A 21,038-nucleotide genomic window follows, 5' to 3' on the forward strand; every position below is an offset into this window, starting at 1 on the left:
CACGAACCACGCGAGGATAAAGTAAGTTACATTCACATTCACATTCATTTTATCACCTAACTTCTAAATTCCAATGCCGTCTGGCCTGGAAATCCTTTTTATCCATTTTAAAATTTAGACTTTATGTTTTTTTTTCAATTGATGTTACCCGCCAAACAAAACGCCATGTGTAATACAAATCTTGAATAGTACACAAATGTTATAAACTTGATATATTCTACAAATATTTTATTTTTCCGTCACAACGGAATGTATGTTCCGTCGATTCATCGGTTACGGAAGAAAAAACAATAACAATAGCGCCACTTCGCGGTCGTGAAATTTTCAATGACAGTAGTAATTCATGTTGTTATGTTAAAGCATTAGGCCGGGCATTTACTCATTACTTACTGTAGTGAGTCAATACATTACAAAATGTCCGCTAAAGCATCCAAAGCTGCAGAAACAAGGTCAGTATGAACTCGATATTAAAGTTTCGTGTGTCATGCCCTATTATTTTGTATGTCATGTCCTGTTGTTTTTAATATCCAACCGTATTTGCACATTTGAAGATAGCTTTAAGCACAATAACTGACAACACTTTATCAACATTATAGTTGTTAGGATGCTATTTGTAATTAAGTTGACAAAAAGTGTTAAAATATTTGGTATTTATTAATCCAGGTCAAAGGCGAAATCAGTAATAACAATGCTGGAAAAACTGAATGGATCAAGCAACCCTGATAAGGAGCAAACACGATACTTGTCTCAAAAACTACTGCAGATTGTTAACACTAAAGGTAGGATGTCTTAGATACTTTGATATACAGTATGTAAAATACACCCACTCACCAAGGAAACAAGTTGCATGTTACGTATGTGTAATGTAAATGCATCTTTTGTAATTTAAATATGAATTCAGAATCATCCAAAAAAGATGTGACTTGCAAAAGTGGACTGGAAGCCATTCTTTTAGCACTTGAGGTAAATATATATTAGGCTATCAGCCTTAAATTTGTAACATTAAAATCCAAGTGTAAATAGCTACCAAATTGTACATTCCTCAAGTTTTATGTAATATTTGTGTTACTTGAACAGTGTTAATAGCTATATATTGATTAGTTTTATTTAGTTTAACCCATTCAATTTCATTCACTTTTACTCAAGTAGTTTAGCTGTTAATTCCCTTCTATTTTTCATTTTAATTAATTAAAGCTTTATTACTGTATTCGTGAAGATAAACAAAGCTCAGATTATATATATATATATCTATATATGTTATATTTATAGAATTCCCAAGACCATCCCACATGCATGGCACTTGTTAACACATTAGCAGAGATTGCTAATGAAGGAGGGGGGTCGGTGAAAAGATTAATTGGCCAAGATACCACAAGAGTTCTGCTTCATATGCTTGCTTATCTGGGAAGTGATGTGGACTGGAGATTGCTCTCATGTATTCTTGCTCTTTTGGCCAAACTGGGCCCCAAAGGTAGATAATAAATATTTAAAATAAGTATTTTACGTATGAACAATTTTTTAGACAATATTTTTAAGAGGAAAAAATTCTTCATTTATGAAAAAAAGTTTTTAAAACACATCATTATTTTAACATTATTTGGCTTTAAAATATAACAGTCTTGCTTGTTTATAGTAACAGTAAGAACTAAGAATAATTTCTTTTGTATTGGACTTTTGGTGACACGTTAACTCAAAAGTTGTGTATAAAACGGATTAGAAACTTTTCATTCATGAACTCATTTTTGTCAGCTTTGTGTACCAAGTGGCAAGTGTGTTTTTCATAATGTATGTATTATGCTTCACTGGCTCAGTCATGTTTTCACTTTAATAATAGTGTAACTAATCATTGATCAGTATTAAAAATCTGTTGTAACAATCTTGTATCTCTGAAACAGATATTCTGGGATTTTTTATGTTTTGTTTTTAAAGATCGGTTATATATATATAAAAGTCTTTCTTGGACTTATAACACAGCTGACAGCATATACAATGTTGTATCTGAATAAATGACCTTGATTTTTTAATGAGGTATAAAAAGGAGGTGACCTTTAATCCTTGTTTTAGATCGTCGATTTGCCCTTCGAGCGCGACTCACTGGTTCATTATCAATGATATTATCAGCTGTACGTTCTTCATATACTCACCATTCCCGTGCTAAGATGTTACAAACTTCATTGACTGTTCTAAAACTCACCGTATTAAATTGTAAGTTGTATACAAAAAAAAAAAAAAATATGTATGTCATATATTTAAGCCACTAAGTGCTGATTATGAGTAAATGTGTCATCATTTTTGTGATGGGCCATTATGTCTCAATTACCAACTAAGTTGGAAAATGTTTCCAAGCTTATGAATTAACATTGTGCACAAACCAATGTCAAAAAAAGCAATATTATAACTAATGTAAAACTCAAGTGTTTACTCAAACCCTCTTTAAAAAAGGCTTTCAAACTTCATGTAACCGCAACCATACAAAACAACCTTGTACAAAAACTTCACAAAACCACCACCCTACCCCATGCTGTTAATCTCCATTATCTTTCAAAACAGTAATCCCACTGTTGTATTTCCACAGCAACATCAAACTCAATACTGCTTGGCAGAGCTGGTGCAGTGAACGTACTATCGCGTGTTGTTTTATCTTCTGGTAAAAAGCAACCTGTTCCACTAAAGTGGGTTTTCTTCATATAATACAATTTTTATTCAAACTTAAGTTGTATTAAAAATGTACTAACATACTCATAATTATAGTGATGTATGAGGTATTAGGCTCACCTAGTCGTAAATCCCATGGCGTCGTAATTCTCCATGGCGCCTTTTGTGTATAGCCTAACCCATATAAAATAAAAAGCGCTGTGGTTTGTTATTACCATCATACTTTTGTTTAATCTCAATTATTTTAATTCAGATTGTAAATAATTGTTTTGCAGAACCGCATTAGCTGTGCTTAACCTATTGATTAGATCTTCAAGTAAGTTTTTAGTTATAATATTCTATCTCTGAAATTTAAAAATATTTTTCCTGGCTGTAAATTCCTGATGATCATTTATGATCACAGCACCTACTTAAAAGATAATCTTGTAAAGAATGCTAAACTCCTGCTTTAGGTGAAATAAAGTATAATTACCCATGTTGAACTACTACGCAGCATTCTTTACCCAAATTCTTAGTCAGTTAAGTAGGCCTAACATAATAAAATGATTATTTTTCAAAATCAAGCAGTGGGCCTATTGTACAAAGTGATGTACATATTTTTACTTTAACTAATCAATGAAGTAGCTAATTGAGATGGTTTCATCTCCAATTTAGCCATCTTTACAATGTTGCAAATACATATGATTTAACTTTTGTATTTTATTATTAGGAGCAAATGCATCTCGTGCTGTTAGTCTTGGCTTAATTTCTTCAATTCTTGGACTTCACTGTGATTACCATAAGAGCGACATACGTCATAACAGACACACAGCCATAAGAAAGTCTTTTCTCAATATTCTGAAGAATATAACGGCATTAAGTAAGTTTCTAATAAACTATTAGACAAGTTTAACATTAACGAACATAATATTTTTATTTTTTTTAGTTTTACTGTCATTACCCAACCACGCAAGGATAAAATAAAGTAATAATTATAATTTCTTTCACAGAGATTGGTAGAAAGTCTTTTAATGAAGCAAATGGTTTGTTGGTCATGTACAATTCATGCAGAGATTATTTGGCAGGTACCGTTATCAATTATCATACATTCATTGTTGATGTATTTATTGCATACCACATATTACAATTAGAGGCAAATTTGGTTTACATATGTCAGCTAAAATTATTAATAAAAATTATTTGAACTTGAATGTTTTTAATAATATAAACTGTGGCAAAATATCAAACACATTCAGTTGCATGAAAATTGGTGATAAAAAACGCAATCCTACAAATTGATTTTGATTTCTCATAAAGTTTATTCAAATGGGTTTATGCAGAAAAATCAAACTACTTTTCCTTGGTGTCTAATAATAATAATGACTTCAATCTTTCACTTTTTCCAAAATAATGATTAAAATTTTTTTTTAAGTTTTTTAAGTTTTTTTTAAAAGTTTTTTTTTAAGTTTGCTACCAGCTTTTACTGTAAATACACAACTTGCACTGATTAAAATGATTTGCTCACAATTGCATGTCCAGCTTCACACACTAACAACAAATCGGTCGATCCCTTACTCACTGTTGCCACGATGATAATAAGAAGATGCCAACCAAAATCCCGCCTCCCAATATTGAATTCCAGATCCACGATCCGCTTCCGACTTCCAGGGATGGAGGAACCGGATCTTCTGGAAGATGATTTTTTTGGTATATTTCTTAGACTTTTTGCTCATTTCTTAGATATGTCCGCCATGGTGGCTTAGTGGCTGGAATAAATAGGTAATATGATGCCACCTTAGGGTTCCAGGGGGGGTACTATTGAAACAGGAGTGACAATATGACATCATATGTTCTGGCACCCCAGATTTAAGCACCGATTAGCTTTTCCCCCTTTTTTTAAGTGTCTATTAAAGGGCCTAAACACACCCCACGTCACTTTTATTTTTTATGGTAAATTCATAAAGCGACCGTTTTATTGATTCCAAAAATACTTTGCTTATTAAAATTGGTCCAGTATAGGCGGAGATATTCGTCCTCAAACAGTGATCTCTAGCGCTATCTTTTTTTTACTACGAGCTCCGTGATTGTGACATAGGAACGTACTAGTCACGTGACTGATTCATTCGTAAAAGCGAAACCTGCGTTTTTTTTGTGCTTTTTTGAGTTTTTTTTGTTCTCTCGTTTTTCGCTGAAAACACTGCCTCTCGCCTTTCTGAATGAGAGCGGCCACGCTTCAACAATTTTGTCACGTGGGTAGTACACTTCTCAATTTTTTTCGCCACGCAACTTTCAAATCAGTTTTTTGAATTTCACGGTGTTTGAGCTGGAATATCTTTGGTTATACAGAACCGATTAAAACAAGTAAGGTGTCGTTGGAATTAGAAAAACACACTCTATCGATTAAAGCGAAGTACATTTGGGGTGTGTTTAGGCCCTTTAAAACAAGCAGAGCCAAAGTACATTGTATTCACAACATTAATCAATAATGATTCGCCTTCTTTACAACTAAAAGTATAACTGTATTTGCGTAAGTATAACCTACATCAGGTTACTAATGTGGAATATAAAGGCAGAAATATGAAAACCACTGAATACAAGAGTTATTCTGGCAACCACAGATACATGTAGGATGCCACCTTATGCTCACTTCCAATAGGTTTCAGATTTTTGTGATGTCAATAATTAAATCTCTTCTTCCCAGCCCTGACAGATGAAGAAGAAGATGAGAATGTTGAAGATCCACCAGTGGATGGGGAGGAACTCAATGATAATTGCCAACCATCTGATACCTCGGTTTGTTTATTAAACTTTTATAAATAAGGAACAATATATTTTTTTGTATTTATATATCTATAAAAAAAATTTTCAAATTTCTGTTAAAAAGTAGATGTGTCTGTTATATAATAACAATACCTTTATATTAAAGGCATCAAAGAGCAGTACAGCTACAAGTGATGTAAATAGAGACACATTCAAGTCTTTTTCTTACAATAGATCTGATCTTAAGATGTATGAAGACTTCTTCCCAGAGCTACAAGATTTTAAGGTAGATAAAACTAACAAATTAAACAAGAAAGTATTAATAGGCTGGTACTTAGTGAATAAAGTAAGTAAAAATGACCCAAAATGCACCTTAAACCATTAAAAATATACCCTATTATACAAAATCTAATTCATTAAACGTATTATTTTCCAACCCTGTTCAAATAGAAGAAATGAAACAAAAACAATTTTAAATCTTTGTGTTAAAATGACTCAAATTTAAAGACATTCAATTGTTCAAGCTGCAGAACCAGTTGCTTACCCAGCGCCCACACACAAGTGGAGAGGCAGATAAACCTCATTTCAACCCTCGTAATGTAGCTCGACATAGCTCACCAGACCTTACTAAGCTATCTAACTCATGGGAGGTCCCATGTGATGTTTCTGATGTCACAAAAACCTTTGCTGATGTCATAAAGGTGGTGGATGACAGTGAGAAACAAGTGGGTTTATTACTTGTTTTTAATCTGTTTTTTCTTAGTCTTTATTTTGTGCCATATACAACTCTTTCTATTCTATGTGAGTGAACTCCTACAGTGTAACATGACATGGGGTCTGACATTTAGGCTGGGGTTTGCCCTTTACCCTACATAACACATACTACTATTGTTATGCCAGGTTACCAACTGCAATGGTTTGACTCATAGTTCTGGAGATGAAGCAAAACCGAAGCCAAAAGCATGGTCTGTATTTTATGGTAAGTCCTAACAAACTGGTGTTGTGTTAAAATTATACAAAAAAATAGAGATTTTTAATATTTAATAAACTCCTATAAATTCTCTTCTAAAATCATGTACTTTAGCAAGCAAACGGACTCAAAATGGTAATTCCATTGATTTTATAGAGAAATTGGGCTGCCAAATTGTGCTACCCGTATGATATAAAGTCTGGGCGTTGGACACCACATATATTTTGTTTATTACAATAATTGTTTTGTGACAAAGTACGTTTTATTTTATCCCCCAGATTCTTCTACAATAAATGGAGACATGATGACATTACCCATCACTAATAACATCTTCTCCCATGACAACAGCCCTTCTATGCTAAGTAAGCTAAAACTTTTTTTTTTTTATATTTATATGTGTGAAAGCGGGTCCTGCAGCGAAGCATGCAATAACATAGGACCAGAGGTTTAGGCCAGAGTTTGCCCATTGTTCCGACACCCAGGGTGCTAATACACAATAATGATCACTCAGGTATAAAGCAATGTCTGTTAAGTTTCTTGGCCAAGGTCACACACGCTGTCAGTGGTATCAGTATTGGAGCATTAAAACCAGTATGTTTTGGTTATAGCACAAGCACCAATTCACTAACCTACAGATTTCTAGAAAACTTTTGAAACCGACTTATTCGACTTACGTTCCATTTCCATTGTTCTAGATCATAATAGCCATTATGAGTTGGCACAAAAGTTAGCTCAGTCAACCATATCAGTGAAGGAAGAAATAAATAAATTATCATTAGCTGATGAATATGGAAGTGTGCCAATGACTAAATCTGAACATCAAGTTAATAAAAGAAATGTACAAAGGTGACTTGTGTATTTTGACCATGATGTAATATATTATATTTTTTATGTAAACTGTTATAATACAGTTGTTCAAAATTTTGCCACACGAAATATATTTGCAGGATGTGATATTATATAAATGCTGTTGCTTTTAATGTTTAATTTGGTTTTATGCGTTTTGTTGTTGTTTTTAGGATAAATATAAAATTACATCTTTAAAATGTCTGATTTGTCCACGTTTGTATGATTCTTTCAACTAAATTTAAAAATTTTAAACTTGTTCATAAAACTAAAATGTTCATTTTATATTTTTTTATATAGATTGATAAAATCAAAATTATTGGATGATCTGGCACGTTCCCTATTTCCTGATGATGTCATCAATGATGTCATATACAGCTGTGATGATGTAACACCTGGAAACCCAGTGACATCATATAATAAAGATATAATTGTGAAACGTGAGAATGGTGAAATCCAATCATGTGAGGTACATGAACCAAATGAACCCGTGAATGGCACTTATGTTGTCACAGAGGAAATAAAACAAGAAAACAAACTCGTGATACAGGTTGGAATTATTTTAAATATTTTTTTATGCAAAGAAACCTGGGATTTAGGCCACAGTTAGCCCATTACCCTGACACCCAGTCGGCTACAACCTATTTGTGACCACAGAGGAGCAATGTCTGTTAAGTGTCCTAAGGAAAAGTATGCTTATCTAGCGTTGAACTCTGTTTAGTTCACGGTGCAGTGTCCAACCACTAAGCCCCAGTCTTTTTGTGTTACAATGTCTCTAACCACTACCCTAGAAACAATCAGCATGCCAAGAATGGCAATAATTTTAAATATAAAACTTTCTTCCAGGTCACTATCCCCAACAATGAAACGAGTGAAACATCTGATGATATTTCCTCGACCACAATTTCAGAGGAAACATGGCCTGGTGTTTACATTGATCAAAACGACAACATTTCAACTGAAACTAAAGAAAAACATTGCATGAAGTTGCCCCTTAATAACCGCATTGGGACAAACCAAAGACTTTGTTCTTCCAATTTAAAATTTGATTCAAAATTTGAAAGCGGGAATCTTCGTGCTGCTGTTCAGGTGAATTGAATATTCTAAGTTCAAATCCCTGTGTAGGTAGCGGTTAATAAAAGGTCCTGCAAATCATACTTATACCGTATTAACAAACAAAAACTTGAAAATAAATTAGTTCTCTATGCTATATTTCGGAGGTCTTTTCCTAGAAATTAATTTACTAATACTCTAAAATTAACTCTGCTATTTTGCTAAATGCAATGGATTTTTAACAGAAATAGGTGAAAATAAAATTTTACTAATTAAATAAACTTTCTTTCGCTTTAGGTTCGAGAGTTTGAATATGATCTTGTTCTAAACTCTGATTGCAACAGTTTGCACCATTATCAGTGGTTTTACTTTGAAGTTAGTAACATGAAGATGTCACAAACTTACAGATTCAATATTGTTAACTGTGAGAAGAAGGGGAGTCTTATTAATGAAGGTAAGACACTTGTGGTATATTAGCTTTGTTGTATTATTGTAGGTATGTGTCATTGGGCAAGACGCTTAACGACAATTGCTCTAACTTGGTGTTTTTTTTTTGGGGGGGGGAGGGTTGTCTTAAATGTTTGCAATACATTTTTATAAAAAAAGGAAAAATTCCCGCAAAATAACTACCACCAATTTATGTATACGTAGTATGCAACTCAGAAATTGGCATGAGAACAGAACACCTGTGTTATAATGACTGTCATGTCCAGTCCAACACGATAAAGTATTAACACTCTTCAAACTCAGGCATGCAAGGATAAATTTATTTACATTCATTCATTTATTCACAGGCATGCAACCAGTAATGTATTCCATGGTTGAAGCAAAACAAGGTCGTCCATGTTGGAGACGCGTCGGCCATGACACTTGTTATTATCGCAATCATTTCCTTCGTAGCAAGACCACGGCATCAACTGGAAAGAACCGAACATACTTTACTTTGTCATTCACTGTAAACTTCCAGTACGTAGATGATGTTTGCTACTTTGCATATCATTATCCATACACCTACACCCAACTAAAGGTACATATTTTTTATTTTTAAGTAAAATAAATTTTGTTTTACAATTGAGGAGGACTGTTGAATGTAAAACTAAAAATTAGGGAATATGCAATATTATGTGCTAAATTCTAATGGCTTCCATCTTACCCTACACTGGCACAGTACTATATAATGTTGTTGCATGGGCCGCAATCTAATCCTGTTATTTGGTTTGAAAAGCTGGCATATAAATATACCAGATATAATCAGCAATGTAATATTTAAATATCTTTCCATTCAGGTCGATTTACAAAACTTGATGTCCAACATTGACACCTCAACAATGTATGTGCGGCAACAAACTTTATGCAATACATTATCTGGCAACTCTGTGCCTGTCTTAACTATAACTTCAATGCCAATAAGTGATAATGCTGGTTCTGCTATAGAAGCTGTTCATGAATTAAGTAAGTGAAATGTGTTTGTTGTCATTTGGTATGACAGTACAACATTTTGTTAGGTGCTTCCCCATGTTTGCTTTTTTTATGATTACTTTTTTCAAGAAGAACTCTGCACATCCTTTTTACCTGTTTTTTTAGTTGTGTCCTTTTTTTATTTTACAACTGTTTTTATCTGAAATCATTTTTCTGTTTTTTTATTTATATTTTCTTTTTTTTTTCATTCCAGGGTCACGTCCATACATCTTCCTCTCTGCTCGTGTACATCCTGGTGAAACCAACGCATCCTGGACAATGAGAGGAACTCTCAAACTCCTCCTCACTCCTCCTGCATCCCAGGATCAACCAGAGGACATTCGGATCATTGCATCAATAGCGGAAGATCTTAGGAAGTCCTACATCTTCAAGATAATACCTATGCTGAATCCAGATGGTGTAATAAACGGACAGTAAGTAATGTAAAGGTTTAGTCTAACACAGTGGTATGTACTTGCATTATAATTGAACAAAACCTAATTCAATGCTCCACACTGACACCAATACTAATTAATAAGGGTATGTGTCCTTGGGGAAAACATGTAGTAAGTCATCTAAACGCTTTGTCTGTTCCAGTGGTTACTGGTTATGTACTTGCATCATAACTAAACGAAATCTGGTTCAATGTTTGACAAAGATACCGATACTAATAATTGGGGTATGTGTCCTTTGTCAAAACACTCAATGAATGGACATTGCTCAAACCCATTCATATCACCCTCTGTGTCGGGATTAGGGAGCAACTCTGGTCTAAATTTTAGGTTCAAACAACACAACAATTTGTAAAACTAACTTATCTCTTCAGCCACCGTTGTTCATTAAGTGGGGAAGATTTAAACCGAACTTGGCTTGATCCAAATCCTCAATTCTTTCCAACTATTTATCACACAAAAGGTCTTCTACAATATCTGCAATCAATACAAAAAGGTTAGTAAATGATTAAGGTAGTTTAAATAAATTCTGTATTCTAAACCTTAAATGACTGATTTTTTTAATATTCTGTCTTTAACTTTCTATTCTGTATGTGTGAGGTCTTTTGTTAAAGACCTGGAATTTAGATTAGATTGGTCCATTAACGTAATACCCAGACTTCATATATCTATTCTGTATAAATGAATGTGCAACTAGTGTGCTTTACCACTAAGCCATGGTACAAAAACACCTTTACATATTATAACTCATCCCAGCACCATTGGTATATTGTGACTACCACGGCCACTCACGTAAGATGAATGTGTTCATGTACGGATGTTCACACAAGGATTCCGCAGCTGCTGGTGAAACATCAACCACAGTTGGTGGGCCAGATGATACAGGGTTTAAAGTGAGTGAAAATAAAAGTTGTTAAAAGTTATATCTATTTATGTAACTGTTATTTGCTTTTGTTTTTTTTTCATTCTCATGCCTTATGACAGTCTTAGTGGTTGGGGCCTGCCTATAAACTGGAGGGTATTGATTTAAGGCTCTGCTATCATTGTCGGTGTTTGTGTTTCTTAGGCAAGAAACTTATCAGCAATTGCTTTTACCTAGTGGTCACTTATGGGTTGATCAAATGTTTAAACACACCACTCAAAAAATATTTAAAAAATCATCGCCTAAATGTTGAATAATGTGATCTCCGGTGCAGACATACTTTATAAATTTTATGTTATGTTCATGAATCCACAGACCTTGCCGAAGTTGTTGAACCATTTTGCCCCATCTTTCTCATTAAAAGGTTGTAGTTACGTGGTGGAGAAATCTAAAGTAACAACAGCGAGGGTTGTTGTGTGGAAAGAGGTAAGGTTTGCGTATTTCGTTACTTCTGCTACTAGGCATAATGTAACTAATCCTTTAGCCACTCCTCTGGCATAAAACAAAGAGTATCCGGCGCCATGACACAGTTAGTTAACGTGCATGCCTCTGACTCAGAGGTAATGGGTTCGTTCAAGACTCAAAACAATCACCCACAAAGTTACATTTTGGTAACTGGTAAGCTGGCACAAGGTGTATGAAACAGAACAACCATGCTATAACAACTGTTATTCTCCGGCTACATGAGAATAAAGAAAGTTACGTTTATTCCTGCATTCCCAGATTGGAGTGGCAAGAAGTTGATAAGAGTAGTCAAATTCCAGTAGTCATTTATTTCTCCAAAAACATTTAAAAATCTCAAACAAATAATCACGTAATACCCAGATTGGAGTGGCAAGAAGTTACACAATGGAGAGCACTTATTGTGGATGTGACCAGGGTCGGTATAGAGGTTTACAGGTTGGTACCAAGGAGTTAGAAGAGATGGGAGCAAGGTTTGTGGAGGTTCTACTGCATCTCAAGGCGAGGAATCAAACCAGGGGACTCCCCGTGATTGATACTGAGGATGAAGTAGCCATGTAAGTGGGGAGTTATAAGTTTGTGTGGATAATTAGAGCAATGGTAAAGAATAGTTATAGCACTTTAACATTATTATTTTTGGTTTGTGGTATAAAACATCCATAAATTTGTTCATTTGGGTTCAGAACAGAATGTAGAACTCTGTCTTTTATAAACTAGTCCAAAAACGTTCTTCTTAGCTTCGATGTGCTGAAAATACCATTCTATTCTGTATGGGTAAGGTCCTGTTCGTGAAACTATAATTCAGGCAAGGTTTAGCCCACCCCAAAAAAGGGTTTAATATTTTGTATTTCTTGACAGAGAACAGCCGGATTGTGATGTCATAAGACGAGATATCAGTCCTGGATGTCCGGTGAATTCCGATGCCGAACTCACTCCTGATGAAGATGACCTTTCACCCATAGATACTTCATTATTCTCACATGATTTCACGCAGGATAGATATCCAACATACATGGTGGAACATCAATCTATGAACAACGACCCACCAAGTGACGATTTATCTTTCTGGAGGTACGACCCTCACTCGATTTCAAGAGACAACCAAGCGTCAACCTCAAGCTACATGTATGACTCGAATGTTTACAACCCCTTAGCAACCAAAAACTTACATAAAGATCAGAAAGTCATTACGGCTCATGTTTCCCCTGATACAGGCCGCTTACTCTATTACCAGTATTCTGATGCAGAAACCACTGAAATTGAAAATGATTTGGTCACTGTATTGGAAAACGATGTGGTCACCACTGCTCCCAGACCATTTGAATCTGGCTTGACTTTGCAAAAGGAAAAAAGAAACCCAGAATCTTACAATGATGGAAAATCTACACGTCCTCGTAGAAAGTCACAAAAGCGTTAATGACATCACAATAGCCAGCTATTGTGATGTCATAGTATATTATTTTCCGGTTGACATAATTATCTCTACCACTGTTCAGTTGTCAGTCAGCAAGGTTTTTTGTTGATTTTTTTGCAAGAAATTGTATAAAGCTAAGGTGAAACTTAGTTTAGGAGAAGGCATACTTAGAAAGTGGTCAAAATTCAACTTTATTTCCCAGTGAGAAGTATTTTTACAAGGTGCTACACTTTACAAATGCAATGAAAATTGAAAAGCACCGATACCAGGAGCTGTAATAGTTGAAATCTTCAATGAGGCAACTCTACAAGTTCAAGCTGTTTTGTATAGGCTACTACATTTATTATATTTATACATATTATACATCAAACTGTTTTTTTGTTAAATTTTCATATTTTATACAGCCTGCAATTTAAAAGTAACAAATTGTTGCAAATGAAGCTTATTTTTTTACAACAATCTCTGCACTTTTAATGTGCTTTGTTATATCTGCAACAGATCACAGTATTTATCCTCATATATCAATGGTGTAATTTACCTACATATTCCACTGTTCAGTAAATTACTTCAAAAGTGACTCTTTCAAATTGGACACCTTTTTTATTTTAAATTAGACGGCTGTTTTAAAATTCCAAAATATGTAGTTCATGTGCTGCTGTAGTAATTCTTATGCCTCTATACATAATATTGGTTCCTTATGTTACACAATTGTGTGGCGTAAAACAGTAGTTTCAAAAAGTTAGACTTTTTCAAAAAAACTTTTTTCGAAAATGATTTGTTCTCGCGACAATTTTTTAAAAGAAGTTAAATTTACATAGGATTAATTGTCACAATGCAAAATTTGTCATATTCAAATGCGGAGTTCTTGAACCAATCCTTATATACTGCAATTTTCAGTTAAAATTACTCACTTTACCACTGTTATAAGTAACGTCTTGAGAGCTAGCACGATTTGTAATTTGCCAAAGATTTATATCAATTTTAAGTTGCATAGCAAACTTTTTGTACCGACTGTGTTCTGTTCCCACATATTCCATATATTTATGTTGTTCCATATACTTTGTCATTGTGAATTAAGCATCATTCTATTTAATCACAAAACTTGTTCTTTTTTGTAGACATTATCCAATATAAAGCAAAGAGCTAAGAAAGACAGCGTGTCTGTGATAATGAGCCAGCTCCAAAAGTTTCATGGCTCACCGAATCACCTTGCTTACGTAGAACATATGACGTTCGCAAATATGAAGTTTCAGGTTGTTTAGAATAGGTTATCGCTCTACCATGTAGATTTAAAAGACAAAGGTTCAGGTATAAAGTAAACCAGAATTTAGCAGCAGTTAAAATAGTTATTTGGAATACGCTAACACCCACCCCAAAAGGAAAGTTGTTTTGGGCTGCTAACAGGGAGGGGCAGTAAAGGTTCCGCAGCATTGAGGTAAATACCTCAAGTTATTTTTTGGTTGTGGTTTCTGCAAAATTAAGCCTATAAACGAATTTATTTTATGTTATATTATTAACTCTCGATGTCACAAGAAGTATCACAACTGGTTGTTATTGTACTACACTTATACCCAGCTGTGGAATAAGCGGTAAAACAATTAACACGCCATTTATATTCCAATCAATCTATTGTCCACAAGACAAAAGAGTCGCGCGACATGGAACGGTACAAATCACTTTATTTCCGATCCGCGGCACCGTGCCCGGCGAGTTTTCGTTGCGTTTAAATTACCTGTTGTGACGAGGTAGTCATCTCACTTCAGTCGTGCACCTGTTGCAGGCTGTCAAGACATAGCACCTCATTCACACTAACATAAGATTGATTGCTGGCCACCGTAAACATATCTATAAAGCTGGTTTTATAAATTACCGCGCATATTTTTGCTCGCGGCGAACGAAGTGATTGACAAACGGTTGAAAACAGTTCAAACACTAGCCGATATAATTATAAGTGCGTTTAAATATTGATTCATGCATATGCAAATACATTATTGGAATTTAGCTCCAACTATAAGGGATACGATACGGTTTTATATTGTTTTGAATTTTCTTTGTTTCCTACCAAATGGGACGCGAAAGTAGAAGAAAAAGGTGTCCCATCTTTCCCCACCCCGCTATAGTTTAGTGTTGCTTAAAATTTGGATACTCAACGTATTATTCCATTTGCGACTATTAAATATGGTAAAGCCATGCCCATTGAAATTAAAAACGCATTAAGTCAACAACTTGGAGCATTTTAGACTGAACCAGGTGCACGTCATTCAATATGACGTCACCCGTGATGACCTCATCGCCTAAGGAAGTCGCTCGTTAAAATATTCCCTGCCACGTGTGAAATATAATTGCTAACATGACAGGTACCTACTTATATCTCAAGTTATTTTGTGGACATAGGAAACTAATACTTATTCGCACCGTCTAGTACGTTTCCATGACAAATTTAGAAATTTATCTGTCTGGCATTTTGTTCGTATTTTTAACTTAATTCGGGGTACAAAATAAAATCTATGTTATGCAAAAAATATAGATATAAAAAATCTTTAAAACTATTTAAAGTTTTAGTTGTTATTTGTTTTCTTCGGAATATTACGTGTTTTATAACATTATTTTTAAACCGTATTTTTTAAAAAGTTCTTTTAACTGTCTGCAATAAACGTCTGGTAAAAGTAAAAAGTTCTTCCGTAAAACAATAAATCTTTAACTTTTCAGACTTAAAAGTCAATAGTAGGCGGCGTCAAAACACATCAAACCATTAAGTGAACCTTAAAATATTGTAACATAACCCGTGTTGGTGTATAAACAACAAACAACAAGCACTTAACCTTGGTTGCCTAAGGTTTGTACGTGAATGTGATAAACATGTTGTGTTAGGTACACAGATATAGGCTACAGCTGTATTTTGCTTTCTGTTGGTTTTGCAAGTTAGGCAAATATTTTAAGGGGTTATAAATACAAATATGAAAAATGTAGTCAAAAGTTGCAATTATTTAAATGATATTAGGTCATGCCTTTTTTATTTTTTTTCGTCTATCGACTGTTTTACAATATAGCAACGTGTACGTAATTTAATTTCGTGCGTAGAAACGTTAAACAAACCAGATGTACGTATGGACTTTCGAAATACGTAGAGAACTTCGTACACACCTGTTACTGTTATTTTTTTAACAATTAATCAAAATTATTGTTTATTTTTTACTGACGTCAATCATAATTTCAATTTTCCGCTAATTACAATTTCCGCGTCCAGTTCCACTTTCATTTCACGCTTTATTTAAACAATAGAGATCTTTTTCCGCCTAATTAAAATAACTTCGTGCCAACTTGCACGGCTGTATTGACGATTGCAACTAATTAAAATTGATGGGTTGATTTATTTCGAAACATAAACATGAATTATTTATTCTATTTGTATCTAATTGAGTACAGAATGAAGTCATTAAAATCGGCTCGTTAAACCCTATGATATGCGACAAAATACGACTCTATTAGTTTTGTTAGTTTTAGAAACACCCGTGACGGTTACTACTCAATGATAAACAAATGTTGCCTAATTTATTTTCACCTCGGTTGAACCAGAAACGCCGTAAAGTTAAGGCTATAAACAAATAAAGCTTTAATCGTTGTGTAAATTACCTCTAAAATGAAATACCTACACTCATAGAAGCCATACTTGCGTGTTATGTGTCTTGGAGGGTAAATTTTATAGTTAACAAAATACGTATATGCAACTGGTTTAATTTGAATAAAAAAATTACAAAACATATATAGTTGAATCTTAATGTCGGGAACTAAATTATGAAGTTTGATATACAGTTAAGAAAGCAAACATTGTTTAAACATGACCGCGACAAACTTGCTTAAAAAGGCCTGGCAGTCTTGAATAAATACTTCTATCATACTTTAAATATAAACCATACGCCCAGCATGACACAGTAAACCTTCCATGAAGCAGCACTTATAAATTAATTGTAACATCACCCATAGATGTTGTGAATGCAAATTAACACCCGATCAAGTTTTTCGCTTGAAACTATCAGATTTAATTATTTGTCATTTGAAAGCCCCAAACTTAACACGATCCGCCGAACTTCGCCGACCGTTTCACGATTGTTTGTTCTTGTACTAACGACGTTACGTTTCGCCCAGTTGCGTCTTACCACGTTCAATTTTAAAGAAAGTAATCTCGCAAATGGAAGCGTGCGCTTGATTATTCTAAAACTCAAATATAGACAATGGAAAAGCGTCATTGAACGCGTGTGTCGATTTAATTCGAGATTGGAGTGGGAGGGGGTCGTGGTTCAATTGCCGATCACGCGTATCGCTTCAACCTATTGTTCTGCAATAATCGGATTTACAAATCGAAGGTCGATCAGAAACCTCTCAGGCCTTCGCGATGAGATGACGTTGTATTCTCGTTTATTGTCGCCTGTATGACGTCATAAATTAAAATAATTAAGATAGAGTATGGCATTTTTTTGTAAAAAATAAAATTTTAAATTTTTGTATTATGTACGCCATACCGTTTTTTAAATTTATAGCTACTATCGTATTAAAAAGGGTAAGTAAAATGGTTCATGTGTTTTATTTTGTTTCGTCCCATTTGATAGTAAATAAAGAACATTTACAGAGTTATAACTGTATCCTCGAGACCCTTAAAAACGTTGTTAATTGTTAAAAACACGAATAGTAAAAATGGGATATTTTATACTTATACGTTGTCCATCTTACCCCACAGTATTATATTTATTTTTAAGTAATTTCCTTTTATAAATATTTTACCAAACACGTATAAAAAATCCTACATAATAATGTTTACCGAAAACATATAGACTTTACATTCCATAAGCGTTAAACACATAGCATTCAAACCCCTTGTATTCCATCGCAATTAAAACCAAATATTCAAGGCCGTGATCTTATCCATTTTAATCCGAGGGTGGATTAATAAACCACACCTCAAAGAACGACATAAGTGTTATTATGATCTCACACATGCTCGCTTATGGAATGATCCACCAGATAAAAGATTAGACATACGAGGATTATTTTAACAGAGTAATCTATCCAAGTAAAGGGGTAAATGATGCTGTATGCGTTATGTAATGTAAATTAGATGCATATTGAATAAATGGATGTCGTTATAACATGGATGTTTCGCACACTTCGTGTCGGCTTATAAGTTACAGTTTACTACTATATGTAAAAGTACATTGCAAGTTGTTTTAGATATATATATATAGGGGCACACCTGTGCACATATATGTGATGAAATAAAACACATTTAAACGGCGACATAAAACAATGACTTCTTTGTTTACGATTGTTTATAGTCGCGGTCTTTCGCCTTTTCGCACCTTTGTGGCATTTGTTTGATTGATGACGTAGCTCGGGAGCGCGCGAGGTCACCGCGGGGATACCAAGCACCCGAATCCCGCCATTTTGAACGAAAAATGTCGGCCCAGGTGTCACACTATACACGCGGAGAATTGCGTAAATATCCGCTCCCGCAAACAAAATACTTCGTGTGGTTTCGTAACACGGTTTTCTAATGCTGTATGCATTTCACCAATGCGGTGTATATGCAGCTGTACTTTACCATTTCACCTGTTCACTAATTAACTTATATCGTTTCCTATTTTAAACGTCGTCATAGTAACCGAAAACGGTATTTTTATGTGTTTAAATCAACATAATGGATTTTAGATGTACGGGGGTCCAGCACGCAGTTAATCGCTCTTTTAAATTAAAACAGCGCAGAATAGGTTATAGTAGGTGAAGTAACTATAAAGCGGCGTTGTTAAAAAAATATAAAAATGGAAAGTATGGTTTTATGTGTTAAAGGCGTCCATTTTCCCCAGAGTACAAAACAAATGCTTCTGTGTTGATATTCCTATTCATTAACCCCATGTAATAGAGTGGTTGTGTTACATTTTCAATATGCGTTTTTTATTATTCATTGACCTTAAATCGGCGATGACAAAAGATCCTTTAATCCGGAAAAGACTAGAAAGTTTAATCCAAACTTTAAACGAGCGTGTAAACGATTACTTGACGAATTAAACCCACGATTCCCATGCAGATATACTAATAGATATAGTTACCAAATCAAGGCTAACGCTACATTATCCTAAATTGTATTTAATTTACGAAACGGCCAAACCGGCGCCGTTGTTTCAATGTCTCGACAAAACGACGCTCTTTTTCAAGCAAGTTAATTAAAATAGGATTGCCTGTCTTTTCCCATACTATCCAGAAACGCCTGTACTTGTTTTTCGTGTGAATAGCTGCACTAAATCCCAAGCGGACACCGGCGTATTATCTGTTATGTATTTTTTCAATAAAATAAAGCTTTGCATGTCGTTCTCATACATCCCTGCCACTGACTGCACATTACAAAGACATCGTACACCTTTGAGGGTTACACTAACACTACATATTGTATGGGAATAAATAAGCAACACACACAAGCAATTACCGTGGCCAAATAAGCGAAAAATTGACCATTACTCCAATACAGGTTGTTGCTAATTTGATGAGACAGTTGGGTGGACTGAAATAAATAAGATTGTTAATTGAAAACCAACTTTCTTTCGCTGAACGAACAAATGAAGTGGTAATTCACTTAAACAAATTGATATATAGTAGAGTGGGGGAAGATGAGACATCTTTAACACATAATACCCAAATAGCCTGATCGTGTTTTAAACAATTAACAACGGTCTGTGGAAGTCATGAAGATACGGTTTTATAATTTATCGAATTTTTTTGTTTACTACCAAACGAAAAGAGAAAACTAAACGAAAAAGTGTCCCATCTTCCCCCACCCTACTATATAGTAAGTTGGGGTAATAAGATGCTCCACGTTTTCAAGATTGTTTTATCGTGAGGATACGGTTTTATAATTATTTAAATGTTTTTTGTTTACTACCAAATGGGACGAGAAAATAGAATCAAAGGGTTGTCCATCTTCCCCCTCCCTACTATACATTAATCAATGTGTAAGTTTAACTTTTTTAAAAAGCTTAACTTTTGTAAGTTTAACTTTTTTTTCGGGTTCAAAACTTTAACAATTTGGGGTGTAACGATAGAAAGCATATAAGCCCAAATGGTAAAGGTTAATAAAACCTTAAACTGTCTTACAATTTGCAAAAAAATCGTTTAAACTTAAGTTTACAAGCGGCCAGCGACGTTCTGTTTATTTTCCGACTTTAAGACATTTTAATTTAAAACAAATTAATTAAATCAAAAGTAAATTTATTTTCTAAGTTTAAAACCGACACCTGCGAACAATGACGTCACGCTACTCATTGTTACGTAGAAGTCAAACACAACAAAAATTCGTTTCATTATATGCGTAAGCAAATTTCGTTCTGACGTCACAGACGTCCAGCAACGCATTCGAACGTAAACCGCGCAGCTGCCGTTGTAACGACCTTCAAGACGCAAATGAATCTGTTTTTAATTGACAAATATTGCTGTATTTATTTAATTGAATTTTGATGCCGTCACACGTGTTGCGTCACGGTTATTTGACGTATTTTTTTAAATTATAAGTTCAAGCAGAACGTGAAATAAAACAAATTAAACTGACCGAGTATTTCTAAATGCAGTTTTAGTAATTTTCGTAACAATTAAAATAATTGCTTCATCACTTTGAAAAACAAACAAATATAGACATATGTGATTCTGTTGTTTAAACAAACTGATTTTATTGCTACATAATGATATATAATATATAGTGGGTTACGGTAAGATGGACTATGTTTTTATTTTCTTTTAGCATTCCATTTGGTCGTAAACAAAGACAGTTTATAGAATTATATAAATAACCATGAATTATTGACTTCGAAATTTGATATTTAAAAATGGAAAATGTTTTGGTAAAATTTACTTTAATATTTAATTTGCAAAATATCAAACAGAAGTTGTTATTGTCAAATAAAACAAAACAATCTTGTTTGTGACGTCAAAATCAATGAAATTTTCTCCCGCAGCGATGACGCAATTGTTCCTCCTATGTCGATGCTGGGTTGTGATTGGACGAGAAGTGATGAAAAAAAGGAAAAA

General features: G+C 34.2%; 1 protein-coding gene across 2 annotated transcripts; it reads left to right on the forward strand.

The window, feature by feature from the left end:
- The first annotated feature begins 295 nt into the window (after positions 1-295).
- Positions 296-14,072, forward strand: LOC100185011 (cytosolic carboxypeptidase 1-like). Of its 2 annotated transcripts, XM_002124591.5 has the most exons (27): positions 296-449; positions 664-779; positions 902-963; positions 1,270-1,471; positions 2,065-2,205; positions 2,576-2,672; positions 2,931-2,971; positions 3,365-3,514; positions 3,645-3,719; positions 4,174-4,341; positions 5,336-5,427; positions 5,561-5,680; positions 5,919-6,119; positions 6,295-6,373; positions 6,643-6,726; positions 7,060-7,210; positions 7,511-7,760; positions 8,057-8,299; positions 8,561-8,717; positions 9,058-9,290; positions 9,550-9,715; positions 9,936-10,155; positions 10,548-10,669; positions 10,930-11,066; positions 11,411-11,521; positions 11,921-12,114; positions 12,416-14,072. In XM_002124591.5, exons 1-27 carry the CDS (start codon positions 415-417, stop codon positions 12,972-12,974), a joined length of 4,206 nt encoding a protein of 1,401 aa, XP_002124627.1. In that variant the 5' UTR covers positions 296-414; the 3' UTR covers positions 12,975-14,072. The 2 variants fall into 2 exon arrangements, with proteins under 2 accessions (XP_002124627.1, XP_026690157.1); XM_026834356.1 differs by lacking the exons at positions 11,921-12,114; positions 12,416-14,072 and adding an exon at positions 11,819-11,859.
- The last annotated feature ends 6,966 nt before the right edge of the window (positions 14,073-21,038 follow it).

Source organism: Ciona intestinalis, chromosome 4 (assembly GCF_000224145.3).
Source record: "Ciona intestinalis chromosome 4, KH, whole genome shotgun sequence".
In the NCBI taxonomy this organism is placed as follows: domain Eukaryota; kingdom Metazoa; phylum Chordata; class Ascidiacea; order Phlebobranchia; family Cionidae; genus Ciona; species Ciona intestinalis.

Coding starts and splice junctions, on each gene's coding strand:
- LOC100185011 (XM_002124591.5), top strand. CDS start 415: ATGTCCGCTAAAGCATCCAAAGCTGCAGAAACAAG. Junction 780..901: donor GCAGATTGTTAACACTAAAG/GTAGGATGTCTT, acceptor ATATGAATTCAG/AATCATCCAAAAAAGATGTG. Junction 2,972..3,364: donor CCTATTGATTAGATCTTCAA/GTAAGTTTTTAG, acceptor TTTTATTATTAG/GAGCAAATGCATCTCGTGCT.